The sequence below is a fragment of the Camelus bactrianus genome, chromosome 5, assembly GCF_048773025.1.
Source record: "Camelus bactrianus isolate YW-2024 breed Bactrian camel chromosome 5, ASM4877302v1, whole genome shotgun sequence".
Lineage (NCBI taxonomy): Eukaryota > Metazoa > Chordata > Mammalia > Artiodactyla > Camelidae > Camelus > Camelus bactrianus.
In genome coordinates this window covers 40134770-40156550 of record NC_133543.1, presented here as the reverse complement: position 1 = coordinate 40156550, position 21781 = coordinate 40134770, and the positions used below count along the sequence as shown (strand labels likewise).

General features: G+C 36.9%; 1 protein-coding gene across 5 annotated transcripts in view; it reads right to left on the bottom strand.

Moving 5' to 3' along the window:
• KCNJ3 (potassium inwardly rectifying channel subfamily J member 3) overlaps positions 1–21781 on the bottom strand; it is a 123209-nt gene that overhangs the window by 89267 nt on the left and 12161 nt on the right. For 4 of the 5 annotated variants that reach the window (XM_074363680.1, XM_074363681.1, XM_074363679.1 and 1 more), the window contains exon 2: positions 21186–21402. The exons of the other annotated variant lie outside the window; for it this stretch is intronic. In XM_074363680.1, coding sequence (XP_074219781.1) covers positions 21186–21402 — 217 coding nt within the window. The remainder of the gene's footprint in view (positions 1–21185; positions 21403–21781) is intronic. 5 annotated transcript variants of the gene reach the window in all.

The window sequence follows — 21781 nt, the reverse complement described above, 5'->3', positions numbered from 1 at the left end:
TGGGAGTAAAGATTAGAGGTAGAGGAGTGAGACAGTGACACCTCTCTGGTTCATCTTGTTTAACACAAGTGGTTGTCTTGCTCTCCATTCTAGCAATCAGTAGTTGCTGATTCTTTCACAGGACGTGTGTGTGTGTGTGTGTGTGTGTGTGTGTGTGTGTGTGTGTGTGTGTAGGCACCTCATAATTTCTTAGCATGGGTATTTCACTAATTCACTTGCTTCCGGTGAGGGGGTGAGGAAGTGCAGGGGTTATAATGTAATGACTTCTTTCTCAGATCCAGACCATGGGGAATCATCCCAGATTTCCCTAACTCCCTCCGTCAGGAAGCCCTCCTGGGCAGGACTCCCCTCAGCCGCTTGCTCTAGTATGCAGTTAGCTTATGCAAACTGAGACATCCTTGCCAGGCAAAATTCTAGATACATTAGCCTTTTCCAGTCCTGCAGAATTCTGTCATCTGAAGCATCTCTAGTAGATTTCCATGAATTTCCATGAATTCAGAAAGTGGGAAGCAGATATTAATTTATATTAGAGGTGGATTTATCATAACTGTAAGGTAGTTTAAGCTCAGGGCCCCTTGCTGGAGCCTCTTCCAAATCTCTGAAAAGGGTGTTAGCAATGTATTCACGTAGTCAAATAGTTTGTAACATTTGCAAAGGTAATATAAGGAGTAATATAATTAAACCCCATATTGTATACACTTCAGGCCCCACAAAACTTGGATCTTCTCCAAGCACTCTCTATAATGACTTATGCTCACCAAACTCATGTCACCTTCTCATAGGAACTCTCACTAGGATCTCTCCTCTAAAGAGGAGATCTTCTTTATGGACTACACATCTTCTATGGAATAGGAATGAAGAAGAGCCCCAGGACAGCAAACTCTCCAGCAGGCTGACACAGTCTACATTAATAAATCTCCACAACAGCCTTCCAAATGAAAGTTGGCAATGGGGGTTAATATTCACTGAAACAATTTTGCTATCTTTTTTTTTTTTTAATGGAGGTGCTGGGGATTGAACCCAGGACCTCAAGCATACGAGGAATGAGCTCTACCACTGAGCTATACCCACCTCTCCATCTTTTTGGAAGTCCTAGATGAACATGTCTAGCACCACCTCATGTTATAAGGCATTTATCACTTAGGAATTTCTGCTTTGGAGCGTCAGCCTGAAAATGCAAGGCAATAAGGAAATTTTCATGTAACTCCCTATTTTGATGAGCATTCACCTGACCCAAGGCAGGCTTTCAGTGTACCACTGACTCAGGCTTTTCCATCATCCAAAAGACACCCTCAACTTAAAATAAAATTGCTGAAAATATTCAGGAGGATACATTTATTTTATATTTTATCTTATTTTCTTGGGGGTAAACAACATATTTTCTCTTTAAGGGAAAGTAGAAAGATGTTTGTTCACTGAAATGTTTATCATATCTCAACCAGAAGCAAAATACTAGGGATTAATTTTACAGAAGGTAAGGATCTATGCTTTTTAAATTTCAATTTATAATTAATACAGAGTTAAAAAAATCATTTGAGAATTAGGTTTAAGGGTAGGTAGCCAATTCAGTAACAGGTATAACACAGTAACTAAAAAAAAAATGTTTGACTTTGTACTTTTTTAAAAAAAGGTAAAGTGGAACCTGCTAGGGATAGAATATGCTTCAATACTCAAAGTGGGTTCTTACCATAGGTAAACCGGCTGGTTTAATCCCTAAATCTGTATAAGGAAAGTAGGTTTGGAGAAACAAAATGTATACATATCAATAGGTTAAATGAAAACTCAATAGCAAAGCTTTCATTTGTTTGCTTTTTCCAATGTTGTGGTGGGTAGACTTGGCCTCTGGTTCCTAGAAATGCGCTGAACATCTGGTTTTTCTCCCACTTTTAAAATAAGTCAGTGATAAAAGCTAAATGTGCTTTTGTACTTTCCATCCTTGATTAATCCCTGGTACTTTCAAGTGATCTGTAAATAAGCTTTTGAATGATATCTTGCCAGATTGTTCTTAGCAGGCCCAGAGCTACACACTGAATTTTGATGGGCAGTTAGTGAAATAATGCGAAGGAGGCAGAAATGAACAGCTAATGAGCTACTTGGGATGCCAGCCTGGCACTGCGTCCAAGAAAAACTTCAAACCAAGTGGTAATACAAAGGGGGAAGAAAATGATTAAAGCCACAAATCTTCTGAATTCTGTTCCAAAATATGACCCTGTAAGATGTTTTTATGTTTCTAAAGACTCCATTGAAGTCTGCCATTGTCTTTCTTTTATCTAAACACCAGTAGGTAAGAAAAGTGTGGACTGCCATGAAAAAAAGGGAGTGAGGGTAGGGAAAGAGAAAACCCATCAATACTATGCTAATTAGGAAACAATGACCAATTCCACAGCAACAAAATTGTCCTGGGATATCTAGGGCGTTTCAAAGTTTAAAATACAAACATATGCAGATTCAGGCAAGGCGGCAAAAACTCACTTCCTACGAAGATTTATCTCTTCAGTTTCATAATGGCAGAAAAAAATAGTGTACTATTAGCACTTGTTAACCTATTAAGTAGGTATCTCGGCTTATTTCACAAGGTAAGGCAAAATTTTCATTCTAATTTAAAAAAAATTAATCTAAGAAATTATTCACAGCTCAAAATACGCAATTCCTAAAACTCTTCCAGTTGTGAAAAGAGTCAGAGGAGGTTTTGACCAAAGCAATGGAGAGAGAATTGCCTAGGAAATGTCCTTTCTCGAGTACAGTGTAAAAGCCTCTCCAGGAGAAAGCTCTGTTAGCCCTTCCTCCTCTGCCTTCTTGCTGCTTGTAACTCTGAACTGATGCCTCAAAACGCAGCAGCCGCCATGACCGCTAGCAGGAAAGACACATGCCAAAGATGGCACAGCAAGAAGACAGGAGGAGTCTCAGACTTTAATGACATCCTTGAGCAGCTGGACTAGCCTGTCTGCCAGCTTCTGAACATCTTGTTACAGACACAAAATGAAGCTCTAGCTGCTGAAACTACTGGTGGCTGGATTTTCTACTATTTACAATCAACCACATGCCTAATTCATACAGTATCATTGAGGAGAAAATATATTGCAAAAATAAATCAAGCTTTCTGATGTAAAGTTATTCTGATTTAAAATTATTTCATTACAGTCTGCTTTATAATAAAACCTTAATTATTCTTACTCATCTGTTTTTAAAAAAACTGATTTGTATCGTCGCTATGGCTCTAGATATGGAATGTTTTAGTCCTCAGTCCTTGATTCTTATTGATGGTGAGGAGTCAGAATAGCCAACATTTATTATCAGTCATATGCTAATACAATGTTTTACAGGTGGTGGTTTATAAAATGACTAAGCTATTGAAAACACTTCCAAAAATACAGTGCAACAGAATTTTTAAAAGAGGCCTAAGTCAAGTAGGAGTTAAACATACAGCAGTTGATAAAATAAGACCTAACAGGAATATTCTGAACACTGAATACTATATCCAGGTTCATGGACCAACAAGAGGAACTGATTTAAATGACCACGTCTGACTCGGGTAAAGGAAAGCACCTGACTCTTGTTAGTACCTTATGACATTTGATAACATTTAAAATTAAAAGATAGGTGAAATTCCTCTGTATCTACATGGCAAAGGTAATTATAAAAACTATAAATTGGAGATGTAATTCTTCCAAACTGGCATAAATAAATACAATTTTCAATTCAATCTAGTCATGCTAAACCTGCACTCGTCAATTAAAAACCTGCTGAAACTGAGGAAGGCTTCATTTCTGGTTCTCATTAATAAATTTTCATTGTAATTTCACATAAGGGCTCATCCTTGGTCAATAGCTTTAGAGAACTAGTCTAAGAAAATTGGTATACATTACATATGTTAATACATTAATAGTTTTCAAAAATGAGTTCACCTAAGGACTAATGACATTGATGACAGCAATAACAGTCAGTAATTTTACTGGGTGGCCTTGAAGTATCAGATAATATTCTAAGCACACTCACTACTACATTATCTTATTTTAGATTTGTTTGTATGATCTCCCATCTACCGAAATACACACACACACACACACACAAAAGAGATAGGAATGGTTTCTGCCTTCATTTTACATTTAAAGATATCAAAACAGGAAAATTAATCAACTTTCCCAGAATCATGCGAGTAATACACGGCATATAGTCTTCAAAACCAGGCAATCTTACTCTGATGTCTCTACCTATAATCAATCGCTATGTGAGTTAACTCTCTGAAATTCAACTGCCCCATCTCCTCTACCAACTGACATATTTGAAAATCAGCAGGTTGAAATATCATGCAACACATTCTTCTACAGTCAGTCAGCTGTGCAAATACTGAGTTTTTTTTTTTTTAATAAGAATGACAAATTTGTTCCAGTGGTTCCAGGAACCAACCACATAAATTCCCAGAAAGTGAAGTCAAATCTTTGGTGGATTAATAGGGAAAAGGCTTACTGTAACATGACAACAGTTTTGAGAACATATGATTTTTTAGATATTCCCCTTCCAAACTGACATCAATAAAAAGTAGTCCAGACATTCATATGGTCACCAGCATCAGAGGAGAGTATTTTAAAATACATAGAGATAAGCACATAATATGGTGGATAAAAGTCAGCCACAAAGCTGTTTCTATAAAGGGGAAGAGTAGCAGCAGTTTCACTGGCTATGATTACACTGTTAAAAAATATGTGGTCACAATGAATAACCAAAGATATATTTTTACTAAACATATATGCAAAATGACACAAAATACTACTGAAATTTTGATGCAGCCAGAAGAAGAGTTACAGAAACATAACTGAGAAATAGTGACATAAATAAAATACTAAGAAGATAAAAATGACATGAAAAATGATATTAAGACATTTCCATTCATCAAAATCACTATATTTTATATATTATGGCAATTAATACTTTTAAAAAATATTTATTTCCCTTTGCCTTAGCAAAAACTAGGATAAGGACAATTATTCATATGTTGTAAAGAAAGAAAATTTTATTCAAGACTAATATTTGACTTGGCAAAGATAACGTGGCCAGTTAGGGGCAGAACTGGACTATGGCTCAGCGTTCTTTCTCCCACAGTAACTGGCCATGCAGGTATAAGAGGAGTGTGGGGTATAACCAGTGGTAGAGTGTATGCCTGGCAAGCACAAGGTCCTGGGTTCAATCCCCAGTACTTCTATTAAATAAATAAATAAACCTAATTACCTCCATGAAAAAAAAATTTTTTAAGACTATTCTAAATGCCATTTTAAAATATTAATACCTTGTATAATGTCTGTGCTCTAGTTTTCAGTATAATCAAACTTTTAATGTGAGACCAAATAAAAGAACTTACAGTATTCTGTAAACACAGAAAGGTGCAGCTTTTGAATAAATCTGGTTGATACTCTTCCCATAAATTAAAATAATTTTCAGGTTATTGGCAGATCTGTGTAGATTATATCACATAGTTAATAAAAACTATGTTAAGAGTATTGTCAAGAGTTAGTGAAATAAAGCTTGACACAGGAAAATTAATCAAATATCTCTAGGGAAAAATACAGGAATTAGAATTGTGTAAGTTTATGTTTTTAAATTGGTGGCACAGGGGTGAAGGGTAGTGAAAAATGGAAGACAGTGAGTTGGAGGGCCTTTTCTTATACAGGACTTCAATTTTGCAATGCATGGTCTATACATCATCTCTTTGAATTCTTAGAATAATTTGGAGAAGTAAGTGGAGAAGGTATTATTACAATTTTTCAAAAAACAGAAACATTCAAAGAAAAGACATCTTCCCAAAGCACCCAGGTAGTTGGTGGAGGATGCAAGATATAAAAAGTAGAAAGTAGCAGAAGACAAGTCTCCAAAAGAGAATAAATAAACATTTATTGTCTGACTAGTGAATGACAGAGCAGGCAAGTGACCAAAACCAGTAACAATGTGCAAGATTTCATTTTCAAAAAAACAAAAGGCTGTCACTGATATTATTACCAGTGAAGTGATATTTCTTGAAGGAGATTTTTGAATGTCTAAGAAAATTATTTTTGAAACATGAGCCATTAGGCTGTAGAAGAATCTCCCAAGGGAAACACTAAAAGTCCAGATGAGTCATAAAAACTCTTTCAGAGTCAAATAATACTTTTTCATGTCTCAGCTCTGCGTTTAAGGTAGATATGTGGGTTAAAAATAAAATGTAACATTTTACTTAATACCTATAAATAATGTAAAGTGAAACATTACATTCATAATATAACAGTAGTATAGAATTTACTCTCACCCATCACATCAGATTTTATTTGCTCAGCCAGTTTTAAGATCTTCATTTTCCAATTTGAAACTACACTGTATTGAGACCCAGCGAAGTTAACTGTAAAGGCAACAGCGCATTCCTATAGTACGCAAGTGCTGGCACAATTCCAGGAAAGGCAAGGTGTCAGGGAAGGCATTTTTCAACGGGTTATACTCTCCTCTCACTCCTGCCTGCAGAGTAAAAACCACTGCATGAGAAGAAAATGCATAACAATGGTTTTCACTGTTTCAATGGCTGCACATTGAAAGAAAATCCTTGAGCCCCAGGAAAAAGGGACTTACTATGCCCAAATCAGTTTGAAATGTATTTTATTCAAAAATAGGGAAGAGTTTATCCATATTCAGCACTCACTGAACTAAGTTATTCTTTTAATAGCACAGCTACTACTACTAGTAGTAATAATAGCAGCTCTTGGTTAATCTTAAGTATGCTCATCAGAAGACACATCTGTACAAACACACGCATCAACATTTTGTAAATTCAGATGCTCACAGTATCTTATCAGTTAGATATTGTCACTAATAGAGTAATCTCTGTAACTATAAAAATTGTTATCTTCACACAAAGCATTGATCTAATTTTAACATATATCAAATTTCTGAGATTTTATTTTTCTCCAGAGTCATAATTTTATATCTTAAAGAATTCTGAAAGACAAGTGCAGCATGATTCAAAAATCCTCTCTGGAGCTTCATTTTAAATTACAGAGTACAAATGTATAATTGAATGAATTCAATATCTTCACAGATTTCTTCTGAAAAAGGATTTTAAATGCCAGTTCTAATCTGACACTTTATTTTTTATAACACTCTGTAGTGGATCTTTAAAATATCATGTTAAAGACCTAAATATTTTTTAAAGAATAAAATTTTATAGCAAATTTTAATTAAAAATAGTAATTTAGGACCACTTATTTTAACTGAAGCACTAAGCATCTCATCTGATTTATCAAATCTACATATCACATTGATGTAAAGCATTTTTCAAAAGCTAAAGGAGTTCAGACTATCTCCCTTTAACCTATCTTTCCTCTCTGTGGAGGGACAAAGCGAACATGAAACAGCAAAACAAGAAAGACAATATTCTATACACTGCTGTTCTTTATTTTACACATTATTAATCTGGCCTGTACCCTCCCAATCTACAAATCTGATCACAGCACACTCCTGCTCTAAAACCTAGATACCTTCTTTTTTGCCTGATAACCTAAAGTTCTGGTGCTCTGGGTGGTCCACGATCTCCCAATACCTTTCTGGCCTTACTTTTTGGCCTTCCTCTGCTTATCCATCTCACTCTTCAGTCCAAATCTGAATTTAGAGACTCTTCTGCTGTATAGTCCCTACATTTTTGCACTCCCAAGTCTGCACCTTTTCTTCATCTGAAGTGTCTTCTCCTTCATCTTCAGGCATCAAATTTCATTAAGGGCAACATGAAGTTTTACATACTTGAAGTATTCAACAAGTCTTTCCCAACATCTACTAGCAGCAGATATTTGCTTCTCTTCTGAATTACTGCTCTAACACCTTAATTGATCAACACCCCCTCTAGTTTTTCCCATTTAATACTTTCTACATGGTCAGCCAGAGTGATTTTTTTTTCCTAAAATGCAATTATAATCATGTCATCCTTCCACTTAAAAGCCATCTCTGGCTCCTCATTACTCATAACAATTAAGTGCAAACACATAAATGACTTAAAAGTGCTACATTTTCCAGCCTTTACTCTTCTACTACCATCTCCTGAGACTCCTTCATTTCCCCATTATGCCATACATATTCTATCTCTAACCGTGAGATTATCATTCAGTACCTTAAACATAGCAAGTCTTCTCTTTCTCCTACACTTGAGGTCTTCCAACTTTGTTCACTCTCCCAAAGAACCTCTTTTCACCCCTCTTGGCCTGGCCAACTCCCTTGTCCTTTCTGATCATAGCTTGTGGTCTTTATACATCTCCCACAAGCATGGTATATTTCCCAATTCACATTACTCTCACTGGCTGTGTGAGCATTACCTCTCACTGGATCATGAGTTTTGTTGGCTGGGACCCTCAGACTGTCTTATTCATCACTGTGACCCAGTGCCTGGCACACTGCTTGACATACAGAGGTTGATACATAGTTACTGAAAATATGGTGATCTCAATAACTACCACTCATATTGTATATACCCAAAAAAGGACTTTGCGATGCTGTTCAAGACCAGGCTTATTTACAAGGCACAGATCTCGCAACTGGCCTTCCCTTCTACTCAGCTAGGCAAATAGCTGATCTGATTCAAAACTTAAACCCTAGTAATAAGGGAGAAAATCCTTGACACGTCTTTACAAAACACAATCTCCATCATTATAAATTGTCTTAAAATATATAAGCAAGAATTGCACTTAAATAAGTGAATCTTTGTTGGTAATGAGAAGAATGTTGGAATAAGACCCAAAATGCAAAAATATATTCCAGACTTTTCCACCAACTGGTTCTGAAAAGATGGGCAAGTTGTTTTTCCTCACTGAATCAGAGTTTCCATTTCTGTTTTAACTAGATTATCACCAAGGTGTATTTTATCTTTACATTCCAATTCTATTATTTAATTAGCCAAGTTGTAAAAATCGTAAATGGGACTTTTTTTTCTTCCTCTCAGCTTTCTCTGGTTCTGATATCATGGCTTCTAGCATAAAGAAAAGGAAGAAATATGCTTCTTTAGAGCTGAAAACAGCATATTAGATTTTACCAAGCATATCCAAGCCAGGGAAGACATCATATTGGGCAGACATGGTTAAATGATCAGTTCTAATAAGGCCCAGTGTTTTAACTGACATCTGTACTGCCGGTCTAGTAGAACCTGGAACAGAGGAGGGCACTCTGGAGAGGTCGGGTCCCTACTTTAGTAATGTGTTAGGCACATTTAAAAGATAAGCAAAACTCAGCTTGTTAGACTGGATTCACATTATAGTCAAGACTGAATAAAAAGCAAAAGACCATCTGCATATTGTACAGGAGAGACATAAAAAGTTCAAGACCAAAGTCTGTCCTCAATTTTAGCAAACTGGTCTTAAAAACTTAAGACACCTAAACTTTTTGATAAGGGATTACTGTGTCAGTACCATTCTATAATTCACAGGCTATAAAATATTAAAATCTTAACTCAATGAAGAGAATAAGCCAAATAAGTTCAATGAAACACTGCATTTAATGTATAAAAACATACATGGAGGGTCATGAAGCATATTTGAGAAAAGGCCACTGGGAGAAATGTAGAGCAAAGCAAAACCAAAAAGAAACAGATAACACATGTTAAAACATTTTTGGAACCGATAATGCTAATCTGAATAAATACACACATACAAAGAGGCTACATCATTTTCTCTCTACATTCCCTAAGTAGTGCTGCCAAATACGGAAGGATTGGAGCCATTTCTGGGGAACTGCTGAATCAGGAACATGAGTCAGAAAGTAAACCCTTAGCACAGAAACAGTACTAAAAAAAAAAAAAAGTACTGAGAGCTTATACACAAACGGACATGCATTCAGTTCATAAGGTCCAAACCTTCTCTAATCTTCCAGACACCAGGCACTCTTCCCTTCCCAAAGTTATCCATCATATTATGCATTTTTGGAAGAAAGTTCTCCTTCCATGGAATCAGATTTTATCTGTACTAAATGCTGGAGTATAATACAGAGTTGGTGCTTCCATGTGCCCAAAAGGGGCTCGGAAAACTAATGGCAAGACATTTTCCAACTGACATGACAAGAACTCTAAAATAAAAATAAAATTCAACAAAATAAAATAAAAGGCTTAAATTGTATTAAAAATTAATTTAGAGACAAACAAAAAGATCGCTTGACCGTAATCTAGGGAAACCAAGACGTTCTTTCTCTAAAAGCCTTTAAAATCTAATCATCCCCCTGAGAGGGTCTAGACACCACTCTTCTCTGAACTAGGCAGCCAGAATGGATCATCAGTAGACCTACTCTCAGGCTTATGAATATATTTTTGGCAGAAGAGGTTCAGCAAATACAGCCCATCTATAATCAACACAATGAAAGTGATGCTCCAAGGGTAAGTCATCCTTGGACAACAAAGAATTGATTATCCTCCTTCCTCCCCTGCCCCTTGGCAAGAGCTTCTCAATATTGTAATGGCACTGGCACTGTCATTAATGAATATCAAAATGCCCCAGTTTGTAAAATAATTTCATACTATTTTTATCTTATTCCACATCCGTTTCCAACTATAAAAATAGTAACATTAGCCAGGATTTCCCATTTGAATTTCCGTTCTGAGACCTCTTCTACGAGCTGAATGGGTCAATGATCTTAGCTCTTTTTCAAAAAGAGCCTTGGGCATCGAAAGAACAAAGTAATAGCCAATCAAAGTGAAGCAATGTCAAATTGTGCCTAGAATCCTTGCTTGTCAAGATATACTCATTCTATGTGGATCAGAAATCTTTCCTATTAAAAGTGCATTTCTCTTTAATCTCTGTAATCTCTACAAAATTTACCCCAGAAAACGAAGCCCACAAATAGTTTAGCTTTAATGACTAACTGCCAGTGTCAGTCTTAGTGTAAAATCATAAAAATTGTCCTTCTGAACTTTGCATTACACAAAATGGTAATCCCTTCAATGTAACAGTAAATACTTGCATGCGATGTTCCAGTCAAACACGTGTGTAGTGATTTCAGCAATCATTCTCCCCAGCAGCGAGTGACACTAGCATCCTTATTCGGAATTTATATTACATCTTCACACGATGTTCCACAATAGCTATCACATCTTGTTCTTGGGTATGATGATGAATAGCAATGCATTTTAATTCATACTCCTTATTTTCACTGTTTTCCACCCACATTAATTTGCATTTGGCTACATTGATTTGATCAGCACAGTCTGAGTCGACACAAAGCTTCATCTCTGAAGACTTCAGCAATTTAGAGACCTATGTTCTCTTTCATTTTTATCACATGTCAGTGTGGTAGATTTCATTTGGGTAGTTAATTCAATAAATATTAGTGTCTTTACTAGTTGCTGGAAATAGGAGTTCTCAAATTTTAATATTCTTGTAAGAATCACTTGGGTGCATATTACAAATGCAATTTTCCTGGTTCACAAACACTGTAAGTCTAGGCGAGGGCCCCAAAGTCAGCATTTTAATAAGCATCCCATGGGATTCCAAGTCAGGTAGTCCCAGGACTTTACTTTAAAAATCTCTGAAAATTAGTTAATGTCTAACTTCTAAATGAAGTTTCTTGTCACTGGACTATGCCACATCTTAACCAAAACTGCTTTCCCCAATTAATTACAATCCCCCGTGTTTATATTTAACAACTAGATTATCCATACGGTCTGCTGATTTCTTTTATTCATACCAGCTATAGGCAAATTTATGACAAACACAGTGTCAACCCTCCCCAACTCACCCTCACGCCTAGTAATTTACCCACACCAACCTCCTGCACAACTGAAAAACTTCCATTCTAAGATGCTAAGGATTGTATTAATTAAATAGTCTATGAAACACAGCAATGAAAATAATAGAGAAAATATACTCTTTTTAAGAATTTTTGAGACTTCAGTGTTGACAAAGGCAGAGTAAGGAAAACAATGGAGTAACTCCAATCATAAGTTTGAAAAGACCTATTCCACCACCAATAAAGCAAACTTCTCAATTAAGCTGAAGCAGGCATTGAGGAAGGCTTAACAAACATTTCCGACTGCCACGTGGGGTGACTAAGCACTCCAGTTTACTCAGAGCTCCTGGTTGAGCCCTGAAAGCCTCATGTCCCAGAAAATCTTTCAGTTGCAGGCAAATGGAAAGAGTCATCCTACTTCATGTTTCAGTAGTTAGACATTAATTTTTTAAAGACCTTGGAAAAATATCTATAACACCCAAAAAGAAAATGACAAAGCAGGGTTTTATTTAGGAATTACTCATAAAAAGTTGTCTTATAGTGAAAAAGAATCTATGGTTTTCAAAAAGTTGAGTTTTATTTTGACTCAACAAATTATTTAAATGGTATCTCTAAAAGAGAAAAATATCACAATTAAGAAGCAGTGAATAGTTTAAACATATATGATCATAGAAGTTATTGGGAGGGTACTTTGAGATTTTCCATATATACAGATCCATGGATCATGGACTTTTGCTTAGCAAGGTGTAAAGTCTTCTGAAACTAGTTTACTTTAAGCAGTTACCTTAAAAGGTAACAGTAATCTGGGCAGGAACAGGAAAACCAGAGGTAAATCAAGACATGTCTGATTTAGGTCCTAACTGCAGCACAGATGAAGAGCTCACAGGCTAATGATTCAGAACTTGCCATGAAGAAGGATGAAAAGATTTTCCAGTGGTCTGCAGAGTACTACTGAGACGGGGTGGGGGTGGGGGGCAGGGCACAACCCTTAAAAGAATGACACAGTGACTGGCACCAAGACGGCAGAAGGTTTAACCCCCCGTAGACCCTGAGCTTCAGTATATGCTCACTGTGATACAGCAGCATACTAAATGGCACGCCAACTGGTGCCATGACTGATTCAAGGCTGACCATAAAAGGTCGAAAAGTGGGTGACGGCCCAATTTCTGGGAATCCCCGCCATTCCCCCAAAGTAGTCAGAACAGTCCTCCCACTTGTCAGCATATGAAGTTCCCGAGCCCATAAAAACGAACACCCCCACACCTTGTGGTCACTCTCTCCTGCTTTCTGAGACAGCCCACATTCCGTCTATGGAGTGTGTATCTACTTTTACCTTAAACTAAACACCCCAAGCCTCGTGGCCTCTCTGGCCTTCTGAGACGGCCTGCACTCTGTCTATGGAGTGTGTATCTCCCTGAATAAACCTACTTGGACTCAACTATGGCTCGCTCTTGAATTCTTTCTTGTGTGAAGCCAAGGACCCTCACTCGGCAGGGTACGACCTAGGGACACACCCATTGTCTCTGGCCCCATTCTCCTGTATCACTACCTCATTTACAATAATACTAGGGGTTTGCTGATCACTAGTGTCTGAAGAATCATTAAAGTATAATGATTAATTACAAATAATTAAGCTAAATATTGGGGAATCATTCATAGAGGAAACCTGTAGGCCCATTTCAATTATCCCCAAGTTGAGTTTCTGCTCTGTGATTTATTCACTAGAAAATCTCACTAGTAGGAGAAGAGTCAGTGGCCTGTTCATGCTGTTTTATTTATTTTTATCAATTTGTCTTTTTGTTTCTTTGGGTGTCACAGCTGCTTCTAAGTAAGCTGCAAAACTTCAGTGGGAAGGATCCTGGAACACTTTTTTCCCATTCCTGTTTAATCATAAGTAACGGCTTTGGAACCAGAGGCCTTTTTCATTACTTTCAACAGTCACAGAGTTGCCTGAGCCAGACAGTTTCATGCAGGACCCAATTACCTCTGGTCTGGCCAATTGAAACAGCCTAATAACTGGTCTGTCTCCGGTCTCAGCCCCAAACAATCCATCCTCCACCTGCAGCCAGACGGTTCTTTTCATCATGCAAATGTGATCATGGCATTTTCCTGCTTAAAACCCTTCAAGGGCTTTATTGCTTGTAGAATTAGGTTCAAACTATGCCTCAAGGATAGGCTCATCTCCAGCCAATTTCCCTCCACCTGTTCCATACTTGGACCATACCCAACTATTTGACCCCTCTAACAAAATGAACTCTCATTTGCTGTCCCTTGGGCCAGGATGCCCAGCTCTCTTAACCCTCTCAACGACCTTCACCTTCTTATCTTACCTCATGCTGTGTCCTTTCAGGGGGCCTCTCAGAACTCCCTCAGAACAAATCCATCAGGGACCACTACTCTAGGCCTGTACTGTACTGTAGCCTGACATACATCTGTTTGAGCACATATTGTTAATACTCAATTCAGCTCAACTTCTTTCTCCCTTTGGTCTGTGGGCTTTCTCCTCAATCATCTTTGCACTGTCTTATACCTACCATAACATGGATAATCAACATGCATTTGTTGATTAATTTCCTATAAAAAATTTGTGACTCAGAAAGCAAGCCTATAAGCAACTCTATTAAATAAATTTAATAAAGCAACTCTATTAAAATCAGTTAACAATAACAATGAAAAGATCAGTTGTGTGTACTGGTACCTGCCACCTTTTGGGATCTATAACATACGGAAAAGAAAATACAGCCACAAAACAAAGTCCTCAATCAATCTTGGCACTCTACAGTTTATCTACAGATGTAATAAAGCACATAGAAGATGAGTAAGAAAAAATTATACATGTATATATACATAAAGAAAAATTGTGATAATAGTACAGACTACTAGGAGTATGTTTTCTTTTAAAATAATGTGTTTTAATATGCATAAAATGAATTGCAAGCAAAATGAGCAATATTAACTGAAAAGTCATGAAATAAGATTCATAGCCAATAAAATAATTTCAACCTTGCTAGTAATCAAAAAGAATAAATCACGTCAAATTGGAAAAAAATAAAACCAATTATAATATCCATTGTTGGCAAGGGTAGGAGGAAATGGGCACCTTCATATACAGTTGTAAATTGGTATCAACTTTCTGTATAGCTGACATAAACATTAAAAGCCAACAGAGTTACCCAGGACTTTACCCAGGACTTCCATCTCTAAGAATTTACATAGAATATTAAAGTTGGTGGTAAATAAATTAAAACTATGGACTATAAGAGTATCTAGCTCATTAAAAAGAAAATGCCTAAAAATCTGAGTAGGAGATAGGTAATAAAAAATTAAAATAGATACACAATTAGCACACAATAAAGCCACTGAGATGAATGGTGCAGAACTGTAATCTGACATGAAAGGTATTAACAACACATTATACAACAGAGCAAGTTATAAAACGGCACGTGCAGCATAATAACAACACATCTGAATGCAGACACCTGGAAGGCTAATGACCACTATGCTAACTGTACAGCAGCTGAAATTAAGAGTAAAGTTTTCATTTTCTATATTTGTATTGTTAAAAGTTTCTTCTATAATGAGCATTGCTTAATAGCCCTTTCATAGTAAAAACAGTTTTTTAAAAGTTATTAAAGGAATGCACATGGACTAAAGGGCCCAGACTGAACAAGCATGGCAGCTGTCAAGCCACGTGAGAGAAGACAGAAAAGCTATCCTAGGCAGCGACAATGGTACTACGGCAGACAGGAGAGTCAAGAGTGAGCATCAGTGTATGGACATTACAGGAAGTAGAGCAGCCTAATTTTTTCAGGAAGAAACACATGTATTTTGATTGGCAGGCATCAGGGATGTTTGAGCATAGATATATCATGAAACTAGGGTTGTAGGCAAATTCACCAGGCAACCATACAATGGTGCACAATCTGCATATAAGCAGATACTCTAGACCTACTTAACCCATTCCTGAGACAACTGCTGTAATTTAGAAGTATTATTATTAGGTGACTTTAAAGAGGAGAGTTGAATTGTAAGACATCTCTAAGAGACAGCAGCAGCCAAGTGCCTAGTCCTTTGGAGCTTCCTTCTCCCAGGTATCTGCTTTGCTCAAGATACTGCGTTTGGACTTAAATGTCATCTTTTCATTGCAGCCTACCCTGACTTCCCCCACTCCCAGTCCCTCTCTCTTTGCTCTATTTTTTTCCCACAGCACTTATCATTCTCTGACATTCTAGATGAGGCACGTCTTCATTTTGCTGACCGATTCCTGTATAAGAATGTAAGTCCCCACAAGGGCAAGAATTTTGTTTTGTTAACTAATGTGCCCCCAAGGGTCTAGATACTGTTTAGCTTGTAATAGGTGCCCAACGTGGATCTCTGGCATGAACAACGAATCAACTTCCCAGATGAGGATAAGAGAATTACTTGGCATTTAGACAAGTTGACTCTGAGTTAAAATAGTGACACCCAAGTGGAAAAAATGTTCTAGAAATTAATGGCACACACAAAGCCATAGCTGGTGAGAGATTTCATAGCTGGAGAAAAAAGGAATGATGGACTTGTGAGTACATCGTACATTCATTAAAAACAAACAAACAAACAAACAAGAACTCGCTGAGCATTAAGCAGAGGAGTCTAAGAGATGAAAGACATAAACCTGTTTATATTGCCAAGAAGATTACTAAAAGCATTGCAGTAATGATTTCTCTCAAACAGTTTTATTTGGAGAGTTACCTGCCTCACCTCTTAGACATGTAACTGCTTTCTTTAAAAAAAAAAAAAAAAATTTAAGAAAAGCAAGTATCCAGATTCAAAACAAAAGAAGGCAAGGGTGAACCCTGATAGGAGAGAGGAGGAGGAGCAAGAGGCAGCCAGGCAGGGTATAAGGAGCAACTGGAAAATATAAACCAAAGAAAACAGAAAAAGAGAGGCAGAATGTGGTGTCTCTGAATCCCAGAAAGAACCTTGAGTATAAAGGAAAGAATGATGGGATTTTGCATGTTTTTCATGAAGAAAGACCTGGACATTTTTGAGAGCAACTAGAGTCAAAGGGTTTGAAGTATTAGGTATGTTAAGTATCAGAGCCTAAGTCACAGGTGATGCAAAACACAGCGATAAAGCAGATGGTTTTGGAGAAGAATTGGGGCACTTTCCACACCAACACCAGGGAAGAGAAAGAGAAGATAACCACAAGGAAAGGATACAGAGAGTAAAAATGAGAGTATAAAAATGGAAGTGTCACATTCTTTTTGGTAGACTAGGTGGAGAGATGGTATGCCAAGGAAGGGACAGGACAGCTGGGACCGGGGGCATGGAGCGAGAGAAAAGGTCTGAAATAGATCCCATGGGGAGACAGCCTGGGAGTGCAGAAAAGACAATTAAGAAGACTGCCAAATAGCAGCAGAGAGCAGATTGAAGTTTGAAAGCATCAAGTTCTAATGAGTCAAATCTGCAATGCTGTTTGCCTCTAGCAGTGCTCTCCCTCCTGGGAGAAGTGGCAAAGAGAGCAAGACTTAGAGGTAACCTATGCTTAGAAATTTGCCACATGAGCAGAGAAGCAAAGGTTAGTCATGAAGAGGCAAATTCTGTGTTCCTTGTTAGAAGGAAAAGCCCAACTCATCTGAAGCAAAGCAAGCAACAATCCCTGAAATCTGATCACCAAGGAGTATTTCCAAGGAAGTGGGGAAAGTAATGATTGTGAGTCTCAAGCAGAAAGCCGAAACTTTCAAAGAAATGAGGAAGCTTCTAATTTTTCATCCCCCCCCCTCTCCACCGCCACCACCTGCTGAGACTACAGGAAGGGAAGAAGCAAAAACTAAATGAGATCAGAAGATTCTTATCGGAGGACTGCTGTGAAGTGAGCAATCGGGGAGGGGCGAGGTGCTGTGTGGGTAGGATCATTAAGATGAAGAAGTAGTAACTGTCTAAAGTTTTACACATTTCCTAGACATTGGGGTCAATCGTTTTTAAATAAACTACAAGCAACCCACTAGAAAAAAAAATGTGTGTTTTGTTAGATACAGTTTTAGATGACTAAATATTACTCTATCATATAAATGCAGTCTTTGCTTTTTAATGGAATCTCAACTCTTTCTGTGAATCTGATGCAATCCTCTGTCTTGTAGAGATGCCCCCAACTCTCTGACTCCTTTTACCCCAGTCTCCACACTGTTCACTCTGCTCTAACCACCACCGCCTTCTTTCAGTTCCTGGAATTGATCAAGCTGGTTCTCAACTCAGGACCTTTGCACCAGCTGTTTCTCAGCATCTGCCACCCTTTCCCTGCAGCTGGGAGGGGGTCCTTCTTGACAGGCAGGTCTCCGCTGATGTGTCACCTTCTCAGAGACACCTTTCCTAACTGTCCACTTAAGCCTGGGATAAAATCTTTCTATTCCATCGTCTTGTTTTGTTTTGGTTTGTATTCAGGACACATTACTATCTGATAATACTTGCTTATTTGTCTTTTTGTTGTGCAGCCTGCCTCCTTCAATTAGAATAGAAACTTCATGAGGAAGGGGATTCATTCTGCCCACCTTGGTCACCACTATATTGCCAGCATTTCAAAGACTTTCAAGCACACAGCATACATTCAATTACATATCTAATTAATGAACGAATGATAAAAACTTAGTATTAATGCCAAATATGATGGAAAGTTACATTGAGTAAACATTTAGTCACAAGCCTGTGTAGCAAAAAACATGAAAGCTAAACTAGTATTAGTGTTGTCTCAAAACATCCCAAAGGATCATATCTGTATTATTCTAAGCAATAAATATTATGAAAAATATTGTAAATGGAAAGATAAAGGAGAAAACATCCCGAAAAATGAAACTAAATAAATCTCAGTAAAATTTTAAATGATATAGACTTAAACACATTTATGTTATTTTACCAGACCCTGGGAGGTCTGGAAATACAGACAGATTTTACAGAGTTTGAACAGTATGTGATTTAATTAGGGCATATACACAAATAAAATGTCAGATAAATTTTCCACCAAATAAATTATATAAATTATGAGTAATGTTTCTGCTGTGATTTGCTATATTAGATCTAGAAAACAGGCTTAGTTAAGAGGTTAAGAGGAAGCAGACTTTAATATCTTCTTCATAAAAGGCAATCTCCAAATAAGAAATTCAGACAAGTTTTCACATTTTCTGTGGAGAATAGTCTCTGCCAGTTCATTATTTAAAAAAGAAAAAAGGAGGAAGGAGAAATGTTAAAATAAAATCTACAGTTCTGATGAATAATTTAATATTACAAAACTCCAAATGACCTTATGTAGAATATCAGTTACTAACCATGATCCTCTGAATTCTGATGAAGACACATAGCATCAGTTGAGTCAAGAATACATATGCATATTTTAAAAACAATCTGCTTCAATATTCCATTAAGATGCCCATGTAGAAGTCAAAAATGAAAAGAATTAATGAATAAGGAAAACTCAGACAAATCCACATTGAGAGACATTCTACAGAATACCTGCCTGGCCTGTACTCTTCAAGCGTATCAAGGTCAAGAACAGACAGTGAGGCCGAGGAGCCATTCCATCTGGAGACTGAGAAGACAAGTAACCAAGCGAGGGCATCATCTTTAAATTGATGTTGAACCAGGGAAAAAAATAGCTATGATGGAAATGACTAGGCCAACTGATAAAATTTGAATGTGGACTATGAGCCAAGTAATAGCATTGTATCACTGTTTAAAATCCTGATTTTTTTCTTAATTGCACTATGATTTTGTGGAAAATTTTTCTGTCTTAGGAATATACACTAGGGATAAGTAGGAAAAATGGATGGATGGATGGATAGACAAATAAAACTAATGAAAGATTGCTAAGGGTGTCAAGTGAAACAAACCTCGCTCATGGGAGTTATTAAAATAATAAGCAATTAGTAAACTATAATCAGGTGTGTCGAAGACAAAACTGTATACTCTAAAAAATAAATCAATAAAAACATCTGCTGTTTAAGCTTTAACAATATGTTATTACTTCAATAAGTGAGATGAATAAAAATTAAAATTTAAATGTAAAGATCTCTTGAAAAAAGCTTTATAAATTGGTTTCATTATTTATCAATATATATTTTAGAAATAGACTGTGACATCATTTCAATTTTTAAGTTAAAAACTAGACAATTTAAACCATAAAATTAGCGACTGAAATCAAATTCCAGATATAGGTTGATGAGTTATGTCTTTACTCACCATCCTCAAAATATTAATTTTTAAAGTGAAGCACTAATGATAATAAAATAATAGTGATACAACAAGCAGCTTCACGGTGGTTATTACATTATTCCCCTTTTAAAGAGAAGGAAAAGAAGCTTATGGAGATTAAGCATCTTGCCCAAATTTCAAATAGGTGTGATGTAAGACGTGTACAAAGATCACAACAGCTAGCCCCCCCCCCCCGCTGCTCCAACAAAGCTTTGTATCAGGGTGGGAGATTCCTTCATTATGTAACTCCTCCCACCTTGGTACAAGGCTTGAATGTATCTATGTTATTCCCCGTGTTACTTTCAATTCTATAGTTTACACATAATAATTAGCATTTTAAGATCATTAGAATGAAACTGGGAGAAAAAAATTGAGAGCGAAAATACTTCATACCTTCTTATTACTTGTAGAAAGGGTAAAACTCAAGATAGACAAATAGACAGCTAGATAGATACAATTATGTAGATATTCCATTATTAGTCTCAAACTTCCAGCAGGTTCCAAATCAACTGGCAATACTCAGGCTGCAAATAATACACTCTGATTTATTGTTTTTTTTCCTTTGCCAACCTTATTCTCCTCAGGGAGTAGCAAATTGTGAGTATTCAGGGCATACCAGCATTATACAGCATCTTAAGGAAAAACAGACAGCACACAGCTATACTAAAGCAGAAAAAGGAGAAAAATCTCCTTTTAAAAATGTTTTGTTCAAGGTTCAGCTGGGGAAATCTACTGACCCACTTTGAAATTAAAATGCTGCTTTAGCACACGCTCACACACACACAGAATTTTCCACTGAGGTTGCACATAGTAGCATATCAAAGCTCTATCAATGACACACGAATCACCATCCCTAAGGCAAGAATATGCATGTTGAGTTCAGGCTGCTCACTAATTATCCTGAATTTATTTTAACCTTAAATCTTTATAAAAAAAAATGATTATAGGAAATCCAAGTCTGCAATTAAACTAGAACATCATAATCATTTCTAGGAGTCATCTCAATTTCCCTTTTTTTTTTTTTTCAGTAAGTATTTCTGAGTTAACATTACTTATGCAATCATGGCAACAGTAAATCTTCATTTTCCAAGCAGTATCAACTTAATGTTAAAAAGAAATAAGAGGCAAGTCATTACTTTCATTGTTGCAAACTGAGACATTTAACCCAATCCATGATAGGTCTTGTGCATATAAATATAATATTATTATGGAATAAAGAAACTTGATGTCATATCTATGTTTTTACTCACCAGTTGTTTCCACAATGCCTTCTAGGATGACGACAATCTCGAACTGTTCACTTTGCATGCTTCGCTGGGATAGGTCATAAAAGGGGCTTTTGGCATCGATCACGTGGCAAATTGTGAGGGGGGAAACAAGAAAAAGTTGATCTGCCCCTGTACTAAAACCTACATCCAGTTCAAGTTGATCAAGGGGAAGGAACTCACCCTCAGGTGTCTGCCGAGACTAGACAAGCACACAGAAAAAGAGAAGAAATCACCACTTGTACTGAAATTTTCAAGGCAGCCCAACAGTAATTTACATCATTGCCAAAATTCTGCACTATCAATCATCTGCAACAAAATCCAAACAAATCATTATGCAGCTATGTTCTAGCAAATGGGCCGAAATCCCACACAGCTCATACGGAACATACATGCATTATTTATAATATACGACTTACTATAATTACCATTCCCTAACTCATGAGCTTTGGAGAAATGCCTGGTCCAACAATAGCTGTTAACACAAACTGTGGAACTGAGTGTACATGTGCTACTGCTTGACATAAATCACTAAAGGATAACTCATTGCATGCCAGATGTTTTTTCCTCGCAAAGCAAAT